The sequence below is a fragment of the Lygodium microphyllum genome, chromosome 2 (genome assembly GCF_053477565.2).
Source record: "Lygodium microphyllum isolate KBCC chromosome 2, Lygodium_microphyllum_v1.1.10, whole genome shotgun sequence".
In the NCBI taxonomy this organism is placed as follows: domain Eukaryota; kingdom Viridiplantae; phylum Streptophyta; class Polypodiopsida; order Schizaeales; family Lygodiaceae; genus Lygodium; species Lygodium microphyllum.
In genome coordinates this window covers 81,784,274-81,807,949 of record NC_141136.1, presented here as the reverse complement: position 1 = coordinate 81,807,949, position 23,676 = coordinate 81,784,274, and the positions used below count along the sequence as shown (strand labels likewise).

General features: G+C 41.8%; 1 protein-coding gene across 5 annotated transcripts in view; it reads right to left on the bottom strand.

The window, feature by feature from the left end:
- Positions 1-23,676, bottom strand: part of LOC148039941 (uncharacterized) — a 153,013-nt gene that overhangs the window by 70,696 nt on the left and 58,641 nt on the right. For all 5 annotated transcript variants that reach the window (XM_087695386.1, XM_087695366.1, XM_087695369.1 and 2 more), the window contains 7 exons: positions 22,333-22,464; positions 21,973-22,197; positions 21,397-21,821; positions 20,944-21,130; positions 20,106-20,236; positions 11,297-11,348; positions 10,813-11,007 (listed from right to left, as the gene is read on the bottom strand). In XM_087695386.1, the coding sequence (XP_087551512.1) occupies positions 10,813-11,007; positions 11,297-11,348; positions 20,106-20,236; positions 20,944-21,130; positions 21,397-21,821; positions 21,973-22,197; positions 22,333-22,464 (1,347 nt within the window). The remainder of the gene's footprint in view (positions 1-10,812; positions 11,008-11,296; positions 11,349-20,105; positions 20,237-20,943; positions 21,131-21,396; positions 21,822-21,972; positions 22,198-22,332; positions 22,465-23,676) is intronic.

Here is a 23,676-nt window from a genome sequence, read left to right as displayed (position 1 = left end):
CATCAAGCTTAGTGATGTTGAAAAAATAGCATGATCAGTGGACCAATTCGCCATAATGCAGGTTGGAAAATTGCAGACAATTCAAAAAACTGCTTGCTGTTTACTGTAGAAAATGACCAAAAAAATCACCAAAATCGAGAGAAAATGGCGAGAAAAGTGTAACCAAAGCTGTTGCCCACCAAGTACTAGTGAAAGTACACCATTTCAGAATATTTCAACATGAAAAATCCATGTCAGTCCGGAGTTATATGCTTGCTATAATAAATGACAGCAGGGTACTGTGAGAGTCAATTGCTAACCAAATCACTGCACCAAGTCAATAAATGACAGTCAAGACATGACCAGCCATAAACGGGCATAAATCAGCACCAAACAGTCATCAAGACCCTAAGCAAACACCCAAACATGTCACCAAAGCATCCGTCAGTGAGTAGGCATATCCCCTGGACAGTAGGGCAAAGTATACATAACACTGGCAAGACCTGACACCAGTAGGTATATGCTCACAAGAGTGCAAAGTCCAATCTCAGGTCAAAAGTAACTCCAAGATATCAGTGCATGAACCATGCAACATTTAAATGTAAGAGATCCCAAAGTCTCAAGTATCTGCAAAATGTTCAAATAGCATAAACCTCCTACTCAATGTCAGTAGTCAAGCATACAAGATGCTCCCACTGGCACAAAAGGCGGATAAACGAGCTCAACAGCTCAATCAAACCAAGTCAAAGTACCAAAGACAGGTAACCAAGACAATGTCTCAATAGCATCCCAAGAGCATGATGGCTACAAAGCAATTGTAGGTAGCATCCATGAGCAAAACATACATCCCAATAAAGATCTCTGACAACCAAAATGACATCCAATACAAAATTCCGGAATAGCAAATGAAAATCCAAGCCAAGTCTTCAGAGAGCACTAAAGCTCAACAAGTACATGGTACACTGTGCCAAGACAAATGCATCAAACCGTAGGCGTCGGGTAAGCATGTACCCAAAGAGCATATAACTATCAAAGCACTGACAACTGTCAAGCATAGACCGATGTCAATAAGTGCGGGCTAAAATAAGCTCAAGCTTCCAAAAGCATCCGGATCCAATGACAAGTTGAAGTCATCCCTTGATGATCAATACCTCATAGCATAACCCAAGACATACACCCGGAACCAGTAGGCATATATCAAAGCATGAAAGATAGCTTCAGCCCAAGAGTATTCAGCATGCATTTACTGTTATAAACTGTGTATTTCCAGCCCTACAATCAGGCCAAAATCATAGCATGACATGTAGCTTCAATCCCCCAATCAATCGGGATGCAATAGGCATCAAACCGGTTACGTAGTCATGCCCAAACAAGCATAGGCATAAACTGTGAATGTAGCACTAGCATCAAATGTCTGTAGACTGTTTATAACAGTCCTGAAACACTGTTTTCAGCCACCAAACCAATGCTTAATCTCCAAGGATCAATGCCAAGTATCAATACATGTGCAAAAAGCTTGAAATGGAGCCCGAACAAGTGCTTAATGCCAAGCTGGAGCTGGAGCTAAAGTGGTTGAATGAGATCTGTCCAGAATCAGGCGCAAATTTGCATGATGATGCTGCTACTCCTACTGGTCCACGTGGCAGGTTTGGAGAGGTTGGAGAGCTCAAACATGAGCCAAAGAGGCCTTGGAACAAGCCTCTAGCAGCCCACAACTAGTGGCAAAGAGATATGAAGGTTGCAAGCTTCAATGGTGGTTACCTTGTTTACCTAGACCTGTGGACTGAAATAAAACTCTGAAATAATGAAGCAATACCTCAATGTCAATGTCCTGATGGTGCCTCAATAGACCGGGAAGAAGCTCGGGAAGTCCGGGAGTGACGAGAGCTCAAGAGAATGAGCTATGGCTGCCAAGAAGGAGACCCAATGCAAGTGGGGAGTCGGTGGGAAGCTGAGAATGCCACGAGCCAAGCTCAAGAGTCAGGAAGCCGAGCTCTGATACCAGTTGAAAGGTGAGAAGGATCGAAGCTTACACGCGAGAGCTATGGCGGGAGAGCAAGAGCAAGAAAGAGAGAGACAAGAAATGGGAACTCCAACAGTCACAATGTGTGACCGGGCCTTCCTTTATTCAAACTATCACTAAAAGAATAAAGAATAAAGTAACGGTGATGGGCGCCCGCCACCTATAGTGTACAGTGGGGGTGACTGTCAGTGTAGTAATACACAGGCGGCTAGGCGGAGGTGCCTTTACCCCCAACAAGCATGCCAAAGCAGCCCAAGCTCATGGAAAGAACTTGCCACTAAGGCTGTGAGCATGTAAAGCCCACCCTTCTAGGATCCTATCCAAAGAATGGCACTTGTAGAAGCATCCTCCATTGTCACTGCATCCTATGTAAATACCACATGGATACCAAGCCGTGTAAGACCATGAATAGACAATAGGTTAAAACTTAAATCCGATACATAGAGAACTTTGATTGAAGAAGACTGCCTATCTGGCAACAAAGGAACAGTCACCACTCCATGAACTGAAACGAGAAAGTTATCACCAATGATTACTATGCCCCCTCTAGCACTCAAATTGTGAAGCCAATCCTGTCTGTAGGTCATGTGAGAAGAGACCCCACTGTCAATGAGCCAAGGCTTCTCCTGAGCGGAAGAAGCAAAAGTTGTATCCTCCTCCAATACATGCACAAAGACAAACTCTGTCGTCACCACAACAACCTTCAAATCCTTCTCTTTTGGCTTCAAAGGGAAATACTTTTGCTAACACTTCTCCTCAGGATGAGTATCCATCCCATAGTGTGGGCACTTGGGTTTCTTCTCCTTGTCCTCCTGCTTCTTGTCCTTGCATGTGCCTTCTTCTTCTTTCCTCCACCTATACCTACAGTAAATGCCTAGGTGCAGCCAGAACCACTGGCCCCAACCTCTCTGAGTCACTCATCATGCTCCAAGACAAGTAATGAAAGTTCCTCCCATAAGAGTGTCTCGCGGGTCCTCAATGTAAGGCTCGAGAATAGACATCAAACTGAGGAGATGGCAGCTGAGTCAAAAGAATCATACCCATGTCTTCAAAGGATTTCATCCAATCAAGAGAGGCAAGCTCACCTCTCATGACCTCCATCTTCATGATGTGCCCCTTCATAGAGGAGGAATCATCAAGACACAACATCTGCAACTTCTTCTCAATGGAAATCTTGTGGGCAAACGTATTGTACTGATACAAAGATGCAAGCTTCTTCCACACTTCCGCTGTGGTCTTCAGCCTATGAACATGCAAAAGGACAGAATCCTACAAGCACATAAAGAGAAAGGATTGGGCTCAAGAGTTGAGCCAATCCCACAAGGCTGCACAGTCCATAGAAGTCCATCTGTTGGATCCTCTATAGGACAAGGGATGGAATCCGAAACAAGAGCCCAAAGATCGAAGGTGTCAAGTATGCACTCCACCTTACATGATCACAATGAATAGTTCAAACCATCAAGTTTGTCTTCTTTGAGCAATGAAGCACTGAACTGCCAATGCAATCAATGACAATGCTTGAGCATCTCGAGTGTCCCAAGCCTTTTGTGCAACTATTCTTTGGGAAACTGGCTAGCCTTTGATCACGTCCTCCTTGGGAAGGTGTTGCAAGAGCCACAACTCCATGACGAACTTTTTCACCACTAACATACTCCCAAAGATTTTTTGCAATCAACACAATCTTCATCATGAGGGACCATAGAGAATAGTTAGTGTCATCTAATCTATCCTTGCAATGTTTGTGCCCAAAAGCACTTCCAAGAGTAGAAATGCCCTCCTCAAGCAAAACCCCCTTGCTGTAGCTCAAATTTTGCAAATAAAATAATAAAATATACATGTTGCCTTTGAAATGTGAATACCATTGGTTGTTGGTGGACCTGGTGAGCCTGCAATCAACAACTGGAGTTGGCGACAAAGCTACTGGCGCTAACTACAAGTTGGGAACAAGATCAGTGCAGAACTAAATAGTATGAGAAGTGATGGTGAATAGGAGTTGACAAGTCTGAGCTCTGATACCAAATGAAAGAAGCGAGATGGCAATTCTCAGCTGAAAGCACACAGTAGATAATAGAGAGAGTGACTGTGAAGACACACATCGACTTATGATGCAATTCCCAAGTGTGTAAGTAAAAGTACAAAGTACAACCCTTAGACCTTTGGGTTGTTAAGGTGTGTCCACACCCAAAAGGTGTAAAGTATAGTAAGTGACCGAACTGTGTTACATAAACACACAAAAGAGGAAATAATATGATTGAGAGAAAAAACCTCTCGTAAGGAGAGTAAAAAGTCCCCTCAGTGTCCTACTACAGATCACCGATACTCCTCTATGAGCATAGGCATGAGTCAAACCCAACACAATGTTCTTTTCTTTGCAATGTTTCTCATTTTTCTTTTCTCTTGTGTTATGATGTCTATTACACCAATTTTCTACGCTTCCATTGCTCAATCTACTTCTAATAAGTGGCAAGGCAAGATCCACACTACCATCACCAATCACTTGGCCATCACAACCAGTATTGTTCTCAAATCTAGAGGACATGTCTGACTAGTCTGCTGGACATGAGGCCCACCTCGTCTCCGTGGAGAGAGAGGCTGCAAGCTTAGTCCACATTTGTGAGTTACCTCCTAAAAGCGATCCACTCTACCCAACCAAATACACCACCTCTTATTTGGATGGTGGATAGTGGAGATACCCATCATATGACCCCAATCTAGGACATTTTTATCTCCCCGCAAACTTTTTAAAAATCCATAAACTTGAATTAATGTATCCAAATTTTAGAAAAAATATAACCAATGATTAAATTGACTTGAAATTTTATCCGTGGACTATCAACCACAAAAAAGGCCCCATCAGAAGCCTCAGGGACACTTGGTCGCAGGCTCTCCCTAGATTCAGGACCCCACATGCAAGCCTCTAGCTAGGTGTCACTAATGCTTCTGATGGGATCATCTTTTTAATTTTCATGAGTTATTATGATGCCGACACATGGGTGAAGTTTCACCAGATTCTGATTTATAAAATTAACGACAATTGAATTTTTTTTTGGAAAATGCATTAATTGGATCATACTTTACTCTACACTTTTTTTTTTTATAGTGGATGACTATTCTAATACATGTGGATATATCTTCTAAAGCATAAATTTGAAGGATTCACCTACTTTTCATCATGGGTGCTACTGCTATATAACCAAACTAGTTGTCAAGCAATGCACACAAGGCTAGTGATTTTGTAGAAAGGACAGAACTTCCAGAGGGGACTGGCCATCCCATAGGAGAGAGACATGGAATACAAACCTTCATTTACTTCCCCTCATTTCACTCCGGTGTAAGGTACACAAGTGTTTACTTCTGTTTTCATTTCTAATGTTTCTACTTTCTTGCAAGATGTTGGTGATATAAACAAAACTCAGATTTTCCTTCTATTTTCCTTCAAGTTTTGTTTCTTAAAGTCAGAATGAAATTGGTGCATCATCATTTCAAACATCATCATCATCATTTCAATTTCAAAATCATTTATCCATATTTACTACATCCTCACCACGATTTCAAATCCCACCCTTCTCTACTACACCCACATCTACATTCACACCATTTTCCACATCACCATTCATCATTCCACCTGCCCAGCCACACATCACACTATGGGGATCTTCAAAGATAGATACATCCTACCCCTTTAGGTCCTCTTCTTTTGCACGTCTAGGTGGTGGAGATGCACCCATGGTCAAGGTTTATCCCCCAACCCTACAATCCATGGGGACATATACGTAGGCATATCCCATCCACATGTCTCAAGCCCCACCCTACTCGCCCATTCTCCAAGTGGCCATACAGTTTGCCAAAATGACAATACTTAGTGGACCTTCCTACACCCTTTCGACATGTGGACCATCCACAAGTCAATCATCTCCTTTAGTGCACACATATAGATTAACCATGCCACACACTTTGATGCCTCATGTAGCACCTAGTTACCCCCATTTTTATCATAAGCCACCCACCTATCCCTCTCCTTATCAAGCCATCCATCCATCTACATCGGCCAAGCATACATTTACAAATAAGACTCGTTTCAAAAAGTCTACCTTTACCATTTATGAAGCATGTCTTGGATTCCCAAGGCTTGTGGAAACTTGTTCAAGGGAAACTAACCCCCACTAGTTCTCATATGACATAGCTCACACTTGGAAGACCAAATTACCATAGCCATAATCGAGTTGATGCAGGGTCTTATGCCCAAATTTCACTCTCAACTCCAAAACTTTAGCCTTGCATCTAAGCATTGAGCACATCTGATCGACCGCTATACAATTAACAATTGTACACAACATATCAACCATAATCATGAGTCCCAAGAGTTCAAAATCACTAAGAGGGATGATTTGACTCTCAAGTTGGTTGGGTATAGGCGATTGCTCACTGAATCCGCCACCACTCGCTTACCCAAGTCAATTGATGATCAAATACCTTTGTTCATGAAAAAAATACTACAAATATACTTTAGTTTTATCCAACAAGTCATCTCACACTCCCAATTACCCACCCAAGACTAATTCAAGTAGTAAGAAACAAAGTAACTCACCTCAAAGATTAAAACCAAGTTGGCAAAATGTCGCCGAAAAGAACAGGTACTATCACCATTGCCAAAAGGTCGGAAATTTTGATGATGCATGTCAATCAAAGGCATGTGAGAAGAAGGCAGGATCATAGCTCAACACAAAAATCAGTAGACAGTATGAGAGTGAAGCACAACACCAAATGCAATAGACTGAAAAGTGTAAGCTGAAAGTACAAGGTACAACCCTTAAACCTTAGGATTGTAGGGGGTGTTCACACCCAAACACGATAAGTGCCCGTAAGTGTGTGTCATAAGCACATACGAAATAATACCATAAGTCTAGGGGAAAAAACCTCTCCTACCGAGAGTAAAAAGTGCCCCAGTGTCCTACCGATCACCGACACTCCTATGTGAGCATAGGTGTATGTGAGGCATGAGTGAAATACTCAACAAACCCCCCTGGAGTGAAGGGTGATCAAGAGTACAAGGATCATCCGCCACCAAAGGAGATTAAATTTAAAGCATTGCAAAATGCTTCAAATTTGTCACGAGGAAGAGCTTTGATGAAGAAGTCTGCCACATTACTAGTCGTAGGACAATAGACAAGGCTGATATCACCTGCATGTAGCTTCTCCCTGACAAAGTGATAATGTATCTCAATGTGTTTCGTGCGTGCATGAAACACTGGGTTCCGTGCCACTGCAATGGCACTCTGACTGTCATTGAACAAAGGAGTAGGCTCCGTAACAGATACATCCAGATCAGCTAGCAAGCGTCTAATCCATACGCATTCAACTGTGTTAGTGAAAGCTGTCCTGTATTCAGCTTCACATGACGATGTGGCAACAGTGGACTGTTTCTTGCTAAGCCAAGATATGCAAGACGAGCCAAGAAAGAAACAATTGCCACCAGTGGAGTGACGTGAATCATAATCACCAGCCCAATTAGAATCACTGTAAGCATAAACCTGTAGTGGTCCCCCCTTGGCATAAAGCAATCCAAGAGATCTAGTACCCCACAAGTAATGGAAGACCGCAGGTGAATGCCCATCAGTGAGCAAAAGGAATTTCAAAAAAATAAATTGATTTATTCAAAAAATTATGACGGGTCTGTTGACCCGCCAAGCATCGCGTGACACTGACGACGCCTGCCCGCTTGCTCACACTTGTCACGCAGTCGCCCAGTCGCTGCACGTCAGCTGTTGCTCATCACGCTATTCGTCAGTCTTGTTCGCTGTGATGCTGTAGGCCTTCTCCTTGCTCAACTGATTATCGCCCATATCAGGCCGTTGCCTATTCGCACAGCCTGCCACATGCCTGCTGTCGCCATGGTCCATACTGGACCTTCTGCAACTCACGACTTGCTCGTGTGTCCTGCTCGAACTCCAAGAGGCACAAACGCCTCAACCGCAGCTCTAATACTAATTTGTAGTGACGGGTTAGGCATGGAGATCTAGACAGACAGTCGTTACACGCAATGAGAGACAGAGAGAGTGAGATAGAGCAGAGTCGAGAGTGAGCACATTTGTAGGTACAATGACGAGAGTGTACCTTTAGGTTTTTAGATAGATATATATGTGTGTAAGTACAAGTGCTAAGGGTGTGTTCACATCCGAGCACATTTAAAAGGCATGAGGTCTTTATTCCCAACACTTTGCTCCATCAGCGAGATTAATAGCACCAGGCACACTCTTTCAACATTCAATTCATAGTTAAGCTTTTCATTAAGGTCTTAAAACCTTAATGCTTATCCACCCCATTCACATTAAAGCCCACTTTAAGCCCTTTTTCTCACAAGGAGCACAAGATTTCAATAGTCAACAAGAGCTTTCAGAAGATTGCAATTCGGGCCAAACATGGTCAAGAGGAAAGCTTCTAGATCAAGTGATTGTGTGTCTTCCAGGAGGACAAGGTGGAGAAGAGAGTCACACCAATGGAGAAATAAAGTCTAAAAACAACTCATGGATGTTGGAAGTACCCAAGCTCTCACATGGTAGGGCTTAGCTTGAGCCTCATCATATCTCACAAGAGGATTTACCAAGTTGTGCAAATTGATTTCAAATGTCTACTTTTTGAAGCCACTTATCTTATGTACTCAAGTGTATACGCAATGAGGACAATAATAGCACCTAAGTGGATTATTCCACTAGCTTGTTCTATGCTATTTTATTGTCAAGATTTATCTCAGGTAAAAGCTTTACCTTTGGGAGTCAAGTTATGTGCTTGCTATCGAGCATGGTTATCTATGCTTGGCCTCCCATTTGGAAGGGCTATCACCATGATGACAATCTATGAAGAATCTACATCAACAATATGAAGAGTTTGGATAAACTCAATTCGGGGGTCAATGCAAAGGGCCTAATATCTTGGACATTGATAAGCTAAACGTTTTAGTAGCTTTCTATTCTAGTAGTACCTGGTTGGACAAGTATTCTTGGAATAGCAAATAGTAGCTTACTAGCCAAGATGTTAGACTCGATGCTTTCTTGGAATGTAGCTTAGTAGCCAAGATGTTTTACTCAATGCTTTCTTGGGATAGTAGCTTGATAGCCAAGATGTAAAACTCAAGTCCTTCCATGTGATCTTTGATGTAAACTCAACCTAAGTCCACATAAGCCAAAGAATGCCATGTTTGGACCACGAGAGGGTGTTGAAAATATTGTGGTCTTGCACATATATTGTTATGGTCCAAAGCATAAGAACAAGTACTAAATGCTAGGCATGGAAAAGAACATGAGAACTAGCTCTAAAGTTGTGGAAAAGGGGAGATGTAACCTTGTGAGAGAGGTAGCCACACCCATGTGAGATTGGACCCATGTGAGTATAACATCACTGATAATGTAATCAAACAACTTGTGTGCCTATATAAGATGCACCTTTCTCACAATGTAACAAGCTCTTATGAAGAAGTATGAATCTATTTTGCATCTAGTTGTGTCTTTCTTATTGTCTCTCTCTCCCCATTATCATCATATTATTCTTGCACAATGAGCACTTTTACATTACAACCACAATGAGAGCTAGTGCCTCTTGATCTCCATGCTTGGATTTCCAACATATCATTGCTTGGTGTATTTGAAGCACTAGAAGTAGTCACAATATAGACCTATTGGATACATCATGGGAGGCTCCCAAATTCGGACAAAAATTTCTCTCTCCACAAGAGCTAGGAGAGGATACAAGATGAATTGGAGACTATGAGGAGGAGAGATGTCTTTCTCCTCAAGGTTTGAGATCCTTGCACTTCCTTTCATTTTCAGCCATACACTGTCCCACATTCTAGACCTTGAAAATGGTTATTTACTCAGGCTTTCTAATAGACTTCCCCTTAACTGCAAGCTTCCTGCTCAAAAAAGCATATGTAAAACAAGGGCTGTGTAAAAAGCCAATCAACTGGTGGGCACTGCAAAACCATGTGAGGCTTCAAGTGCATGAATATGCATGAATCCCGAATAGTGATGAAACACATCTTGCCTCCTCGCATGCTCAAAGTCACCATAGAACCTCTCACATCTCCCTGGCAGAAAGCTGATCATCTGCGTCCAAATCCTGGCGAGAGTCTCTGCCATACACGTGCTGCAGTTTAATGGCATGAACACATCTCACTTTCCAAATAAACCGCTGTCATGCTGGCAATCAAATACCACCTATGACAATGCCCTATTGTAGTGTTAGAATAGTGTCGAGCTCCTGCCCGAAGACAAGAAAAGAAACCTCTCATTGGAAGCAGTTTAAGAGCCCTCATCCAAAATGCCTTCACTCTGGGGAAATCCAAAAGGCAGTGTCTCTTTCTTGTTTGCATCTACACACCTGGCATGGGCAATTGGAATCCTGGCATATCCAAGCAACAAACTAACTGCCAGACTCATGAACAAGCCAAAGGAAGACTAAGTAATGGCCTTCTACCATACCCTTTGGCTGCTGCTTGTTTCTGCCACTACCCACCAGGGAGGTGTCCTGTTTGACACTGTTTCTTAAGAGGCTTTCTTTCACAAATTTAATAAAACAATAGATGGCCCTTTGTCACCATTAGTCAGGTTAGTTTGCAGGTCATTTGTTTCAAAAGCACCCATGTCATGAGGCTAAACTTAATTTCTTCAACTGCAAGGATCAAAACCCCAAAATCTTGCATTACAATCATATAAGATGTCTACAAAATTTCATTTCTTGTGGACCACTAGTCATCGCATCACTCTACTTTAACAAGCCCAAATTCGGTTTGACCTATCTGATACTTAAAACAATACCTTTGCCTCAAGAAGATCACTTTGATACTTCACATTTGCAACAAGTAGATTGTCAAAAGTGAAATGTATCCAGCAATGCAATGAGTTATTGAGAAGGGTACGCCGCCGTCTATTTGCCAAGGAGCATATAAAGTGGTTAGCAGTTCTCCTCCATGCCATAACTTGCCACCAACTTACAATCATGCTTTTTGCCATCTATTAGCACACCAGAAAACCATAAAAATAAACAGAAAGGTATAAGAAAATCTCCTTCTAGCAGAATGTGCAAGGCAAGGAAAAGCATTTGCCAAACAAAAATATAGTCTCTTGCATTCTTGAACTACAAATTAGGCTGCTCACACTGAGTTGTAATGTCATTCTATACTGATTTGCTCGGAATTAACCTGTTTGCGGACTTCATTTATACACACTTTTTGCTGCTAAACTAAACAAAAGAAGTGGATCCAATCGAAGCTCTAAGACCTTGCAAAATCACCTAACATACCTTGCGTATTCTTCTCTCCTTAAACACGCTCGCTTTTTTCTCTCTCAACTTTCTGCACAAATTTAAACATTTAAGCAATCTCAAAGACCTAGATTTCTAAGGCACATTCCAAATGGTTGAAAAAAATCTTTAAAAATGAACTCATTGCATGATTATATTAAGTATATTTTCTCTTCTTTCCTGGCAGTAATCCACTCTCTCACACTTAGGACATTTTAATACAAACAGTAATACTGTTTCATGCTTGGGCATAAATAACAAATGTCGCTGTTTAAATAAATGTGACAGTGGATGTCCAGTTCAAATCCATCTAACAAAAGATGGACACTCCATTACACCGCAAAGTAACACAATTAAAAGCAACCATTGTTGGAACATATAAAGCTGCATACCCAAATTATGTATAAATGCTGCAAGCATAAGCCCAAGAGCGACCAGCACTTTTCTTGCACTATTGTGCCTTTATTTTTTGTTAGTATCAAGAAAAAAAGGAGGTTTGTCAGCTTTCAGTCATTGAGGTTTTATATTTTTTCCTCCTTTTTATGGTGGTTGTTGCTTCAATGGTCAAGACAACAGGTTTCCAACTATTTGGGAGAAGATACTCAAGCCATGCAGTAACCCAAAGGAGGAACAATTCATAGAATGGAGATGATAGCTCAAGCAGGACCAAGTTGTCACAGGGGTTGATTGGACGACCCTCATGAGATGGAATCCAGCTCAAAGCCATGCCAAACAACACCATATCCAGTTCAGCCACATAAAGAACCAGCATTTCTGCAGGACGCCATCAAGACCTTGCCATTAGGAAGAAACCAGCTTTCCCACTTGATTTCGAACATGCAACTGCAGGAAAATCTCTTTGGTTCATGGTGGCCTCCCTGTGGGAATTGGCTACATGAGTGCAGATATTAGCAGGAACATGTCAGTGTGATTTTTAAAAACGTAAGCCTGGTGATAAAATCAGCTGCCAGAAAGCTGTCCACATGGTTTCCTTCCAAGGCAAGAGAGGAGTCATGTGGACTCCAAATTGCATCTCTGATCTATGAGTACTCTGTCAGGTAATGCTTCATCATCTCTCTTCAAGAAACAATCTAGCATATCCATAGGAGCATGAGTACCTCTCCCTTCTATGGAGAAAAAAATAAGGGAGCTTGTTGCAGATCTGCGAGGTGATAAGAAGCATGATTGTGTGGTACATCTAGAAGGCAAGGATCTCCAAGAGGTATGCCAAGCAGCCTTGGTCATGCCTTGTGAGGGCAAAGGGATGGATCATATCATCCAAAGTTGCATTTGTATCCCAAAACGAGAACCTTGAAACCTGCTTTCATGTTTATTATCAACAAGGAAGCTCTTCCATACTTCATCGGGGGATCTCCCAAATGAGTTTAGCAACCCCACCCTATGGAAAAAATACCCCTTCCAAAAGAAAACCATGGTTGGGGTTAAAGTAGCTTAGTTGAAGAAAACAACTGTGTTAATTCTTATTCACTACAGTCAGACATTTTCTCGAAGAGTAAACGAATTGTATATACTCCTTAATATTTCAGTGGCTAGCCTAGCAATATTTCACTTCATCTCATAAACAATCAATTGCAGTCTGAGTATTTCATTCACTTTCATGGATTTTGCCTTTTATTGGAGTGCCCATTTGGTCATCAGTTAATGCACATGAAACGCCCTAATCTGGTAACATTTATAATATCTATTGGACACCGCATGTCTACTCTCTTTGATTTTATTTTCTTTCTACCTTATCCATCATTCTTCCAGTCTCTTATGAGGTTGGCAACACCTTCGTAGGGTGTTGGAACAGAGGTGCCCAAGATGTCAGAAAAAGATTGATAGACAGACAATTATTGGGAAGGACCAGTTAGGAACAACCATGGCTTGTAGTTTGGTGAGTGCCAGCATATTCACAGTAAGCATCTTGGGAGTCTAGACCTTCCAATTCCAAGAGAGTGGCATTGGCCAGCCTCATTAATTTTGAGGGATTCCGTGTGTCTCTTCTCCTTCAAAGCATGTGAAAAGTGTTAGGGTGCACAGTCTGATGCAGAACGATTGTGATTAAAACCCTACCAGGATTTGGTAGCTTGGTCCAGAGCTTCATCAAGCCTTTCAAATGTGCTTTTTGGAGGCTGAGGGACAGCTGCCCATTGCCCATTGGGGGCTTGCAGTTGGCGATTGGCTAGCACAGATGCAGTAGGACAGGATTTTGCCAGCATTGACCATGTCTTGCGAGGCACCCTAGTTAGTTTTGAGAGAGACTTGCAGAATTGTGCACCATTTTTGGCGCTGAGCCTAGTATGCATCACCTGAAGGCTATGGTGTCAATTAGCTGCAGTCAGCACTGTTAGGTTTCACTCATGCCTACGCTCACAAAGGAGTGTCGGTGATCACTAGGACATTGGGGCACTTTTTACTCTCAGTACGAGAGGTTTTTTCCCCCGGACTTATTCTCTTTTTTCGTATGTGCCTATGTTACACATTTACGGGCACTAATCATGTTCGTGTGTGAACACCCTTTACAACCCTAAGGTTTAAGGGTTGTACTTTGTATTTTCAGTTTACACTCTTTCAGTCAATTGCATTGGGTGTCGTTCTTCACTCTCCACACTGGCTACTGCACTCTGATCTGAGCTTCAATCCTCTCAGCATCTCACATTTGGTATCAGAGCTGAGTTCAGCTCAGTTCAGCTCTGCTCTGGTCTCATCCTCCAGGAGTGCCCACAAGCTACTTCGCACTGTAGCTGGTTCCAGAGATCTGCAGCTCGACCTGCTGCCCCACCTGCGCTGTCTGAAGCTCGACCTCCTCCGCCTTCAGCACCTGTGCTGTGCCCCACCAGGTGCGCCAGACAGCCCGCCACCAGCCTGGTGGAGACACCCCTGTCCCTGTCATCTGCCTGTGCAGCACTAGCCTGCACCGCCTGCTGCCTCCAGCACCCGCCTGGGATCCCACCTGCCCGCCTGGACTGGTCCTGCACCCGCCCGCCTGCCTCTTGCACTGCCTCAGCCAGTCCGCCTGCAGCGCTGCCTCCAGTGCCCGCCTGGACTCCAGCCCTGCTGCCGACACCTGGCCTCTACCGTCCCCGTCCATACCCTTGTCTGCGCCGCGAGGTGAGCAGTCACGCCCTCTGAGCACCGCCTTTGATCAGCACAGCGCCGCTTTTCTACACTAGGTACATTTTTACCTAAGTATTACCTACTTTTTATTCCAGATTAATTTCTCGAAGAAGGGGCTTCTGCCCGGGCAGAAGCAATAATCTGGATACGTGTCTGGGACGCGATTGATGCAAAATTCCTTGGCAAATAAGTCCAGAATTTTGAGGCTTTTGGGTTTTGCAAAGACATTGGCAAATGTACTACAGTCTTAGTCTGAAATAGACTGTTTTTGACAATTTTGAGCAAGAAATTTTGGTGCTTTTGCTTATACAGTGTTGTTGAGCATTGAATGCACCTTGGACTGCATGCATTACAGACAGTTTTGACAGAGTACCTCAATTTGCTAATTGCAGCAATCTATTTGCTATAATTTCTGAAAATTTTGAGATTTCCAAGTTGGTCCAGCTTGGACATTGCTCTTTTGCTTCTTTTGGCATTGATTATCATAGCAAATCAGGGAGGGGATGTATTTACCTATGTATCTAAGGAGGACAGATTGGATGGTAACAACTACTCACTTTGGTCCTTCATGATGAAGAATGTGCTAATTGCAAAAAGTCTTTGGGACTATGTAAGCGGATAAGAAGTTAGGCCCGGAGTTGTGGCTCCTGCTACTCCTCCAAGAGGATGTGGACAACGGGCACCTCAGCCTGCTCTTCTTCAGCCACTTCCCCAAAGATCAGCAGCTCAAAAAGCATGGGATACACGGGATGCACAAGCTTTGTCGCTAATTGCATTGGCAGTTCAACGGTCAATCATCCCTCACATTCGGTCTGCACCTTCTTCACGAGAAGCCTGGCTAACTTTGAAGCAGATGTTCGCTGGTAAGAATGAGACCCACATCTCTTTCTTAAAGAAAGAGCTTGAGACACTAAAGATGGATGAGAGTGATTCTATGCAGGATCACTTGTACGAAAGTCAGGACTTGCGTGAGCAGCTTATGAATGTCTTTGAGTACTACTTAGATGCACAATTGATATCTACTACATTGAACTCATTACCTCCTTTGTACTTGGCCTTTCATACGGCCCTAAACCTCACCATGAGGATTGCCCCACAGCCGATTACTTTTCTTCAGCTAGTCAGTTTGCTTCTAGAGGAGGAGCAAACAAGAAGAAACAGTGGTGTGGATGTCATAGCCTCTAAGCAGGCTTTTATGCAACGACAGAAGGTCAAGGGCAGCTAAGTAAAGAATGCTCTGCAAAGCTCTAGGTCTTCAAGCACTTCACAGGGTAATAAAAAACAAGGGGGCACGCAAGCCAAGAAGAGCAAATGCCATTCTTGTAAGAAGCCAAGCCACGACATCATTGAGTGTAGAAAGCGTATCGCCAAGGAGAAGAAAAAGGAGTTAGGGATGTTTATTTTTTATACTCCTTCCACTGGTATTGAGTCAGCGTCCTTTGTTGCAGACAGGGACTATTGCTTTTATACATGCAGTTATGACTCTTCTTGGGCTGATAGAGCATTTAGCTCTATTGAGGATGCATGCACTTGGTTTTTTGATAGTGGTGCATCCAGGCACATTACATCTCGCAGAGATTTATTTGCTTCTGTTGGTGCAGCTCCAGTTGGCAAGTCTATACAATGTGCCAACAATGCATCATACCTTGTTAGAGGTATTGGGGAGATTGTGCTCACAGCCATTGATGGCTCTATTCTCCACCTACAGGATGCTTTGTTTGTGCCAAGTATAAAGAAAAATTTGCTCTCTATTTCTTCTTTGGTACGTTGTGGATTGCTGGTCACCTTTGATGATGACAGATGCATGGTGAGAGATAAGGAACACATAACTTTGGTCTTGACTAGCACTCTATATCATGGGTTATATGAGCTGGATGCTCTTTCAATTGATCAATCAGCGTGCTTAGCATCCACTCTTATTCCTGCTAGGTTACAGGCGGAGTTATGGCATGCTCGCATGGGGCATGTGAACTATGGTAGCTTGATGCTCTTACAGCGTACACAAATGCTAGATGGATTACCTCTTTTGGAGAGACCTCCTGAGCACTTATGCGAAGGATGCATTTTGGGAAAAATGCATCAGTTTTCGTTTCCCCATGATGTTGCTTTTAGAGCCACAACCAGGTTATACTTAGTGCACTCAAATGTATGTGGCCCTATGCATACAAAGTCATTGGGTGGATGCTACTATTTTGTGACCTTTATTGATGACTTTATACGCTTCTGTTGGGTCTATTCTTTAGTGAAAAAGTCAAAACTATATGATGCATTCTTGGCTTTTATAGCACTTGTTTAGAACCAATCTGGCTGTAAAATAAAGACTCTCCATTCAGACTGAGAGGGGGAATATATATCCTCTATATTGAATTCTTTTCTGACGTAGAAGAGCATTGTTCATCAGTTCACTACTGTTTATACTCCACAGCAGAATGGGGTTGCCGAGAGAAAGAATTGATCACTCATGGAGATGGCCAAATGTATGTTGAAAGCAAAGAACTTGCCACACAGTTTTCAAATGGAAGTTGTTATGTGTACTTACCATGATTTGAACAGAAGCCCCACCAAAGCATTGAAGAATGTTACGCCTTTTGAGGCTTGGAACAACCAGAAACCTTCTGTTGGGCACTTTCATACCTTTGGGTGTCTTGCATATGCACACATTCCCCAAGTACTTACAAAAAAGTTGGATAACAAAGCTGTCAAATGCATTTTTGTAGGATATAGTAGTGAGAGCAAAGGCTACAGACTCTATGATCCTGTCTCTAAAAAGGTATTTTTCAATCCGGATTTTCAATAGGGATGTACTCTTTGATCAAAAATCAGAAATATCCCTTGCTAGTTTTGACATATATCAGGCTGCCCGTGATGTATTTGAAGCGCTGCTGCCCATTTCATTTGGTGATTCAACTAGAGTTTCAGCAAGCGACCTTAATGTTCAGCCAGTTGCTCCATTGGAAAATACAGAAAATCAGCCAATGGCTGATCTGAATATTCAGCAAAGTGCTGAATCTGAAATTCAACAAGAGCTTGTGCGCAATCAAGAGGCAAGACAAATGCCTAGATGGTATTTACAGACTATGAAAGATAGTCATTTGGATGCTCCCATGGCCGGTTGTACTAGAAGGCAAGCTCGTATGCATGATACTGCAAATACCATGGAGTTTGTCATGGCAGCAAGTACAGTTGATGATGAGGAGCCTGAATGTTTTGAGGATGCACAACATAGTGTGCATTGGATGGCAGCAATGCAAGTTGAATTTGATTCTATCATTAAGAATCAAACATGGGATTTAGTGTCTTTGCTCATTGGGAAGAAAGCCATTGGAACAAAATGGGTCTACAAGCTGAAAAGGAATGCAAATAGATCCATTGACGAATATAAGGCAAGGCTTGTAGCTAAGGGCAATGCACAGAAGAAAGGCATTGACTATGAGGAGACATTTGCTCCTACCTCCCACATGACTACCAGCATGCCTATGGTTGCTTTGGCTGCCCAGTATGGCTGTTCGTAAACAGCTCATCTAAGTCTACCCTTTACGTATGTAAAGAGGGGGGATCCATGCTAATCATTTGTCTATATGTTGATGATCTCTTGCTTACAGGGACACATGCTGATCAGATTTCAGCATTTAAACAAAATTTGCAGCAAACTTTTGACTTATCCAACTTGGGGTCTTTGCATTATTACTTGGGCATTCAATTCATACATGATGTTAGAGGTATTGGGTTATCATAGTGAAGATACATTGGTAAAATTCTTGAGAAGTTTGGCTTACAAGATTACAAGCCATTCTGTACACCAATGGAACTTGGACTAAAGTTGCCATTACATGATGAGAGTGATTTGTTTAATATACACACATATGCTCCAATAGTTGGATGTCTTATTTACCTATGCAACACTAGGCCGAACATACAGTTTGCAGTTTAAGCCTTGAACAAATATATGCATCTGCCACGCATGTCACATTGGCAAGCTGTTAGGCATGTCTTTCGTTACTTGTAGGGTACTAGATCTCTTGGATTGCTTTATGCCAAGGGGGAACCACTGCATTTACATGCTTATAGTGATTCTGATTGGGCTAGTGATTATGATTCACGTCACTCCACTAGTGGCAATTGTTTCTTTCTTGGCTCATCTTGCAAATATTTGCCACATCATCCTGTGAAACTGAATACAAGGTAGCTTTCACTACCACAGTTGAATGTGTGTGGATTATGCTAGTTGATCTGGATGTATCTGTTACAGAGCCTACTCCTTTGTTCACTGACAGTTAGAGTGCCATTGGAGTGGCACGGAACCCAATGTTTCATGCACGCACAAAACACATTGAGATACATTATCACTTTGTCAAAGAGAGGCTACATGCAGGTGATATCAGCCTTGTCTATTGTCCTACCACCAATAATGTGGTAGACATCTTCACCAAAGCTCTTCCTCGTGACAAATTTGAAGCATTTCGCAATGCTTTAAATTTAATCTCCTTTGGTGGCGGATGATCCTTGTACTTTTAATCACTCTTCACTCCAAGGGGGTTTGTTGGGTTTCACTCACACCTATGCTCATAGAGGAGTGTCGGTGATCAGTAGGGCACTGGGGCACTTTTACTCTCAGTACGAGAGGTTTTTTCCCCTAGACTTATTCTCTTTTTTCATATGTGCCTATGTTATACATTTAGGGCACTTATCATGTTCGGGTGTGAACACCCTTTACAACCCTATGGTTTAAGGGTTGTACTTTGTACTTTAAGTTTACACTCTTTCAGTCTATTGCATTGGGTGTCATGCTTCACTCTCCACACTGTCTATTGCACTCTCATCTGAGTTTCGATCCTCTCAGCCTCTCACAAGCACTTGATCTACTAGGCTAATGAAAATTATCATTGAGGTTGGCTCCTGTGTGCTTGTAAGCTTGGAGACTTTGCCAAGCCATGAAGCCCTTAGCATCATGATCAGAGGCTTGGGCTGCAGGTCTTAGACTGTCTCATATCTAGAAAGCTTGTTAGCAACTGATCTTTGATGGTGAGTGTCCTCATCTTCTATTATTCACTTATTTTCTAGACACTACAGCAGCAGATGTTTTGTCACATTTGGGATCACCATAGCCTGTTTTTCATAACCTTCAGTAGTGTCTCCCCTTCCCCTTCTCCCACACCAACAACCCCCCCCCCCCCCCCTCCCCCTCCCCCCAAAAAAAGGGCCGTGGCTTCTTGCCCCATTCTTCCTAAGAGGCCTTGTATATACAAGAAGTAGCCACTTTCTGCTCCAGCCATGTATGTACTCTCATGCTTGATTCTGAGAAATATAATTGAACACAATTTATTTCAAGAGGAAGAATGTTTTGGAAAGGAAAAGGTAAGAAGCAAAAGGACTAATGGGGTACAACAACTGCATTATATTGTAAGAAGAATTCTTGTTTTTTGACACAGGAATTTATCTAGGAAGAGCAATTTTAAAGAAAGCTGTACAAGAAGGCTATGTGAATGACTCATGCTTTTACTATTGAAATCTAACCAAGTCCTCATTTAAACATTGACCATAGCACTGCAGAAAGATTCAAATCTATCCTTAATTCACTTGTAGGTAATGGCAATTACACATAACGCACAAGGCCTTATGTTAAAACAAGGCTGCTCATTTTGTGGATAGGTTATAACAGTTTAAATTTCACTTGTGGTCCAACTCATACTTTCTGGAAATTAATGCATGATAATCACGCCAAAGAAGCATGGCAGCCCTCAGTAAAGCACGATTGACTTCTTGCAAAGCTCTCAGTTCAGCTTGCTGCTGTTTCACACCAGATTTCCATGATGAGATAGCCTGATGCAAAACACGGAAGATTATTTGTCTTGTCTAAGCTCAAATTCTTTTTCAGGACAGAGAACTCATGCTCATAGTAATATGTGTTGGAAGACAATTGAAGGCATAAGATACAGTTATCAAATAAAACAGTTAAATAAAGACAAAGTTTCAGTAGCAAATGATGTACCTGTTCTTTGCAGGCATATTGATTGCATATTTTTGAAAGCTATTCTAATAAAGCTTTGTAAATAGTAGCCTCCTACATAACTGGCTATAAAATCTACTAGGCAAAAAGTACTTAATTCACTGTGCTTCTAGATCTATATGCAATTGACTTGACTGCATTTATTTTGTGTAGTAATTAATTTACATACCCCTCTTTTGCAACCTTCAATAACTCAGTAACCTTAGCCCACTATGGTGCTCAGTTAGTACAGGTGTGGAAAATATGCGCTTTGCTGCAATCAACAGATCCAATCAATACATCTGGCTAGCCATTTGACACATATTTGAAAGGAACCTTTGAAATTCCCCTTATGAACCTCACCCCCCTCCCACTCTCCAGGAAGAAAGTATTTTAAAATCACAGGTTAAAGGCTCTCTCCTATGCAGATGACTGTTCGAAATGCCAGAGTGGATGCATAATCCAACCAGTTTCTCAAAAACATTGTGCTTGCAGTGAAAAGATCAACAAATGATAAAGCTAGTTCAATTAATCATGTTACCTTAGCCTGTAATGTTCGGAGATGGTGCCGAAATGCTAAGGCCTTTGACAAATGTCTTCGCCTTCTCCATGATGTGTATGAAACCCAACCTTTTATCAACTTAGAAAATAGTTGTGATCTTCTGAACTGCAAAGCTTTCAAATTCGAGAGATTTTCTGTCATTTTAAGCTTTACAGCCTCTTGCCACCTGAAGAATGTAGGTTGAATTACTTCCAAAAAATAAAGCAAAGACGTAAAAAGTAGAAAAGAGTACACCTTACATCTAGTTAATGCTGTCATTTCTACTTACCTCAAGTCTTATAGTAAAATCAATGCGGACCCACAATTAAAAATGGAATCTCATTTTATTTGTTTCATTTGTTTGTTTGACAGTGTGCTTAATTGCTGGAAATAATCATTTTGATCAAACTTCACATGTAGACAAAACAGTTTTAATCCTGCTGGCATATGAACCTGTTAAAAGCCTGTCGTTGACGCCACTTCCTTAGGTGCATATATGCCTGGGTCATTCTTACTTGTTTCATCCTTTTTGCACGGACCAAGAACTTCCAAGAAGCCATAGCTTGTCTGCAGATTAGCCTGTCTAAATGAGTTTGCACAGACTGTAGCTTCATTCTCAGAGGTTTAGCCCAGTATCTAACCCATCTAATCCAATACTTTAAGGCACGTCCTTGTAAAGTTCTAGACCAGTACTTCTTTGACAAATTTGTCAAATGCTTTTCTTCAGCTTCAGTCAAGCTTGCAGCACCTACTGTAGATTTCCAGTTGGCAACCATTCTCCCTATTCTTGTCTTCTGTCTGCGTAGAACAGCCTTTTTATACTTCTTACCCGCAAGATAATATAGTCTCCAAGCTCTAAAGCATTTATCCAGGTGGGCCTGCACATCTTCCAAAAAAGGAAAGAAGTAAAACGAAAGCTCATTATGGATAGATGCACACACTTTCAAGTGAACACCATGCTTTGAGATTATTGATGACCAAAAATTCTAAATAATGTTAAAGAAAAGGATTGGCATAGATGAGAACCACCTGAGCATGTTGATTGCGTGCCAAACGCATTTTCTTTGCGCGAACTGTGGCTGTTTGCAAGAAGCACAGACCTCGCCTGCTGCAGCTAGAATTTGCAAAGGAGCTAGCCAACTGCTTTTGTGCTTCAGAAGCATGCTGTTCCCTAAGGGCTTCCAAAAGCCCATGGAAAAATCTCCTCAGTATGCATTTTTTCTGAGTACTTTCAAGTAAATGTTCCCTTTTCTCCTAAAAACGTTTGTGGACATATTTACAGAGCATTGTCAGCATCTCAAATATATGATCTTTGTACAATTTATTCAAAGTATGAAGATGCTCAGACAACTTTGAAAGGTGAACCAAACTTGCCCTTGCCACTTCTACCTTAGCAATAAGATTGCAAAGATCTGAGTTCAGCTCTTTTAGTCTATGTTGAAGAGACTCTGCCTCATTCATCCTATTCTGAAGGTCAACTTCAAGCTTCTCCTTTGCCTTCAGAGTAGCTTGGAGTTCTGCCTACACATCAAAAGCATGAACAATACAGACATTAATGTGATGTCATTGCATGTGAGCTCAGGCAATCACAACTTGTGCATTCATCACTCAACTATGGAAAGTCATTTTCCAGAATCTGCATCAAAATTAGTATGTGCCAATGAAGGCAAACACTTTGCACCAACTATATCTGTTTACAAACCAGTTGACTAAACAGAAGTATACAAACAGTAAAAATTGGTGTAGCAATACAGAAACAGCAAATGAGGGTCAAAACAAACTCTAATGAGTCAACAACAAGCCATATCTAATGTCTCACCATGAACTACTCTTCCCTTGTCTGTGCAGTATCTTCTCTAGCCTTTGTGCACAGGTCTCCCTCCACTCATCTCCCCTTCCTTCCCCCTCTCTTCTTTCATCTTGTCTTCCTCCTCTCATCCCCTGCTCCTTTCACGCTTTTTTCATTTCCTATGAGGTGGGTTACATAGGTGTCACAACACAAGAAAAAGAACTTGTATGCTCTTCATTCAATCTGCATAGTAGTCAATTACTTATTGAGTTTGTTTCTTTTGTAGTTCATAGATATCTGTATAAGTGCATTCGAGCTAGCCAATGATGAGCAATCACACATCATGGTGGAACAACACAATGGGTTAAAAGAAAGATGCTGCACACTTCCACCTATATGACCTAATTGGGCACCTGTGACAAGAACTCAAGCATATCAAGGTCAAACTCACACACAAAAAGGATTAATGCCTATGGGCTATCAGAATAAACAATTACAATCAACAAGATATTATGATCATAAAAAGTTAATACAATGTGCATATGTAGACTAGAAGTTTAGAATGCACATATCTTTGCATTAAGAACTCGTATGAGGATTCTCGGATTTTTTGTAATGTAGTCGGAAAGAGCTTTCACATGAGACCTATTCTGGGGGGATCTCTATATTTAAACAGCCTCAAATTTGCGTAAAAATGCTAATCCTGAAACAAAGGGATGACATTCTAAAAGTAGCAACTTTGTGTTTTAACAATTTTTACTAAATTTAATTGTTTCTGTTTCTTGACAATTTTCAATCCAAAAAGGAAAGCCTTAAAAGAGACACTCCAAGCTTCCAAGTGTCCCACAACATATCCCACTTCATGACATGCGGCTAGACACACTTGTCTTATGCTACTCCACCTTTCCTACGATTAAGGCTACCTTTTTTCTATTAAAAAGGCT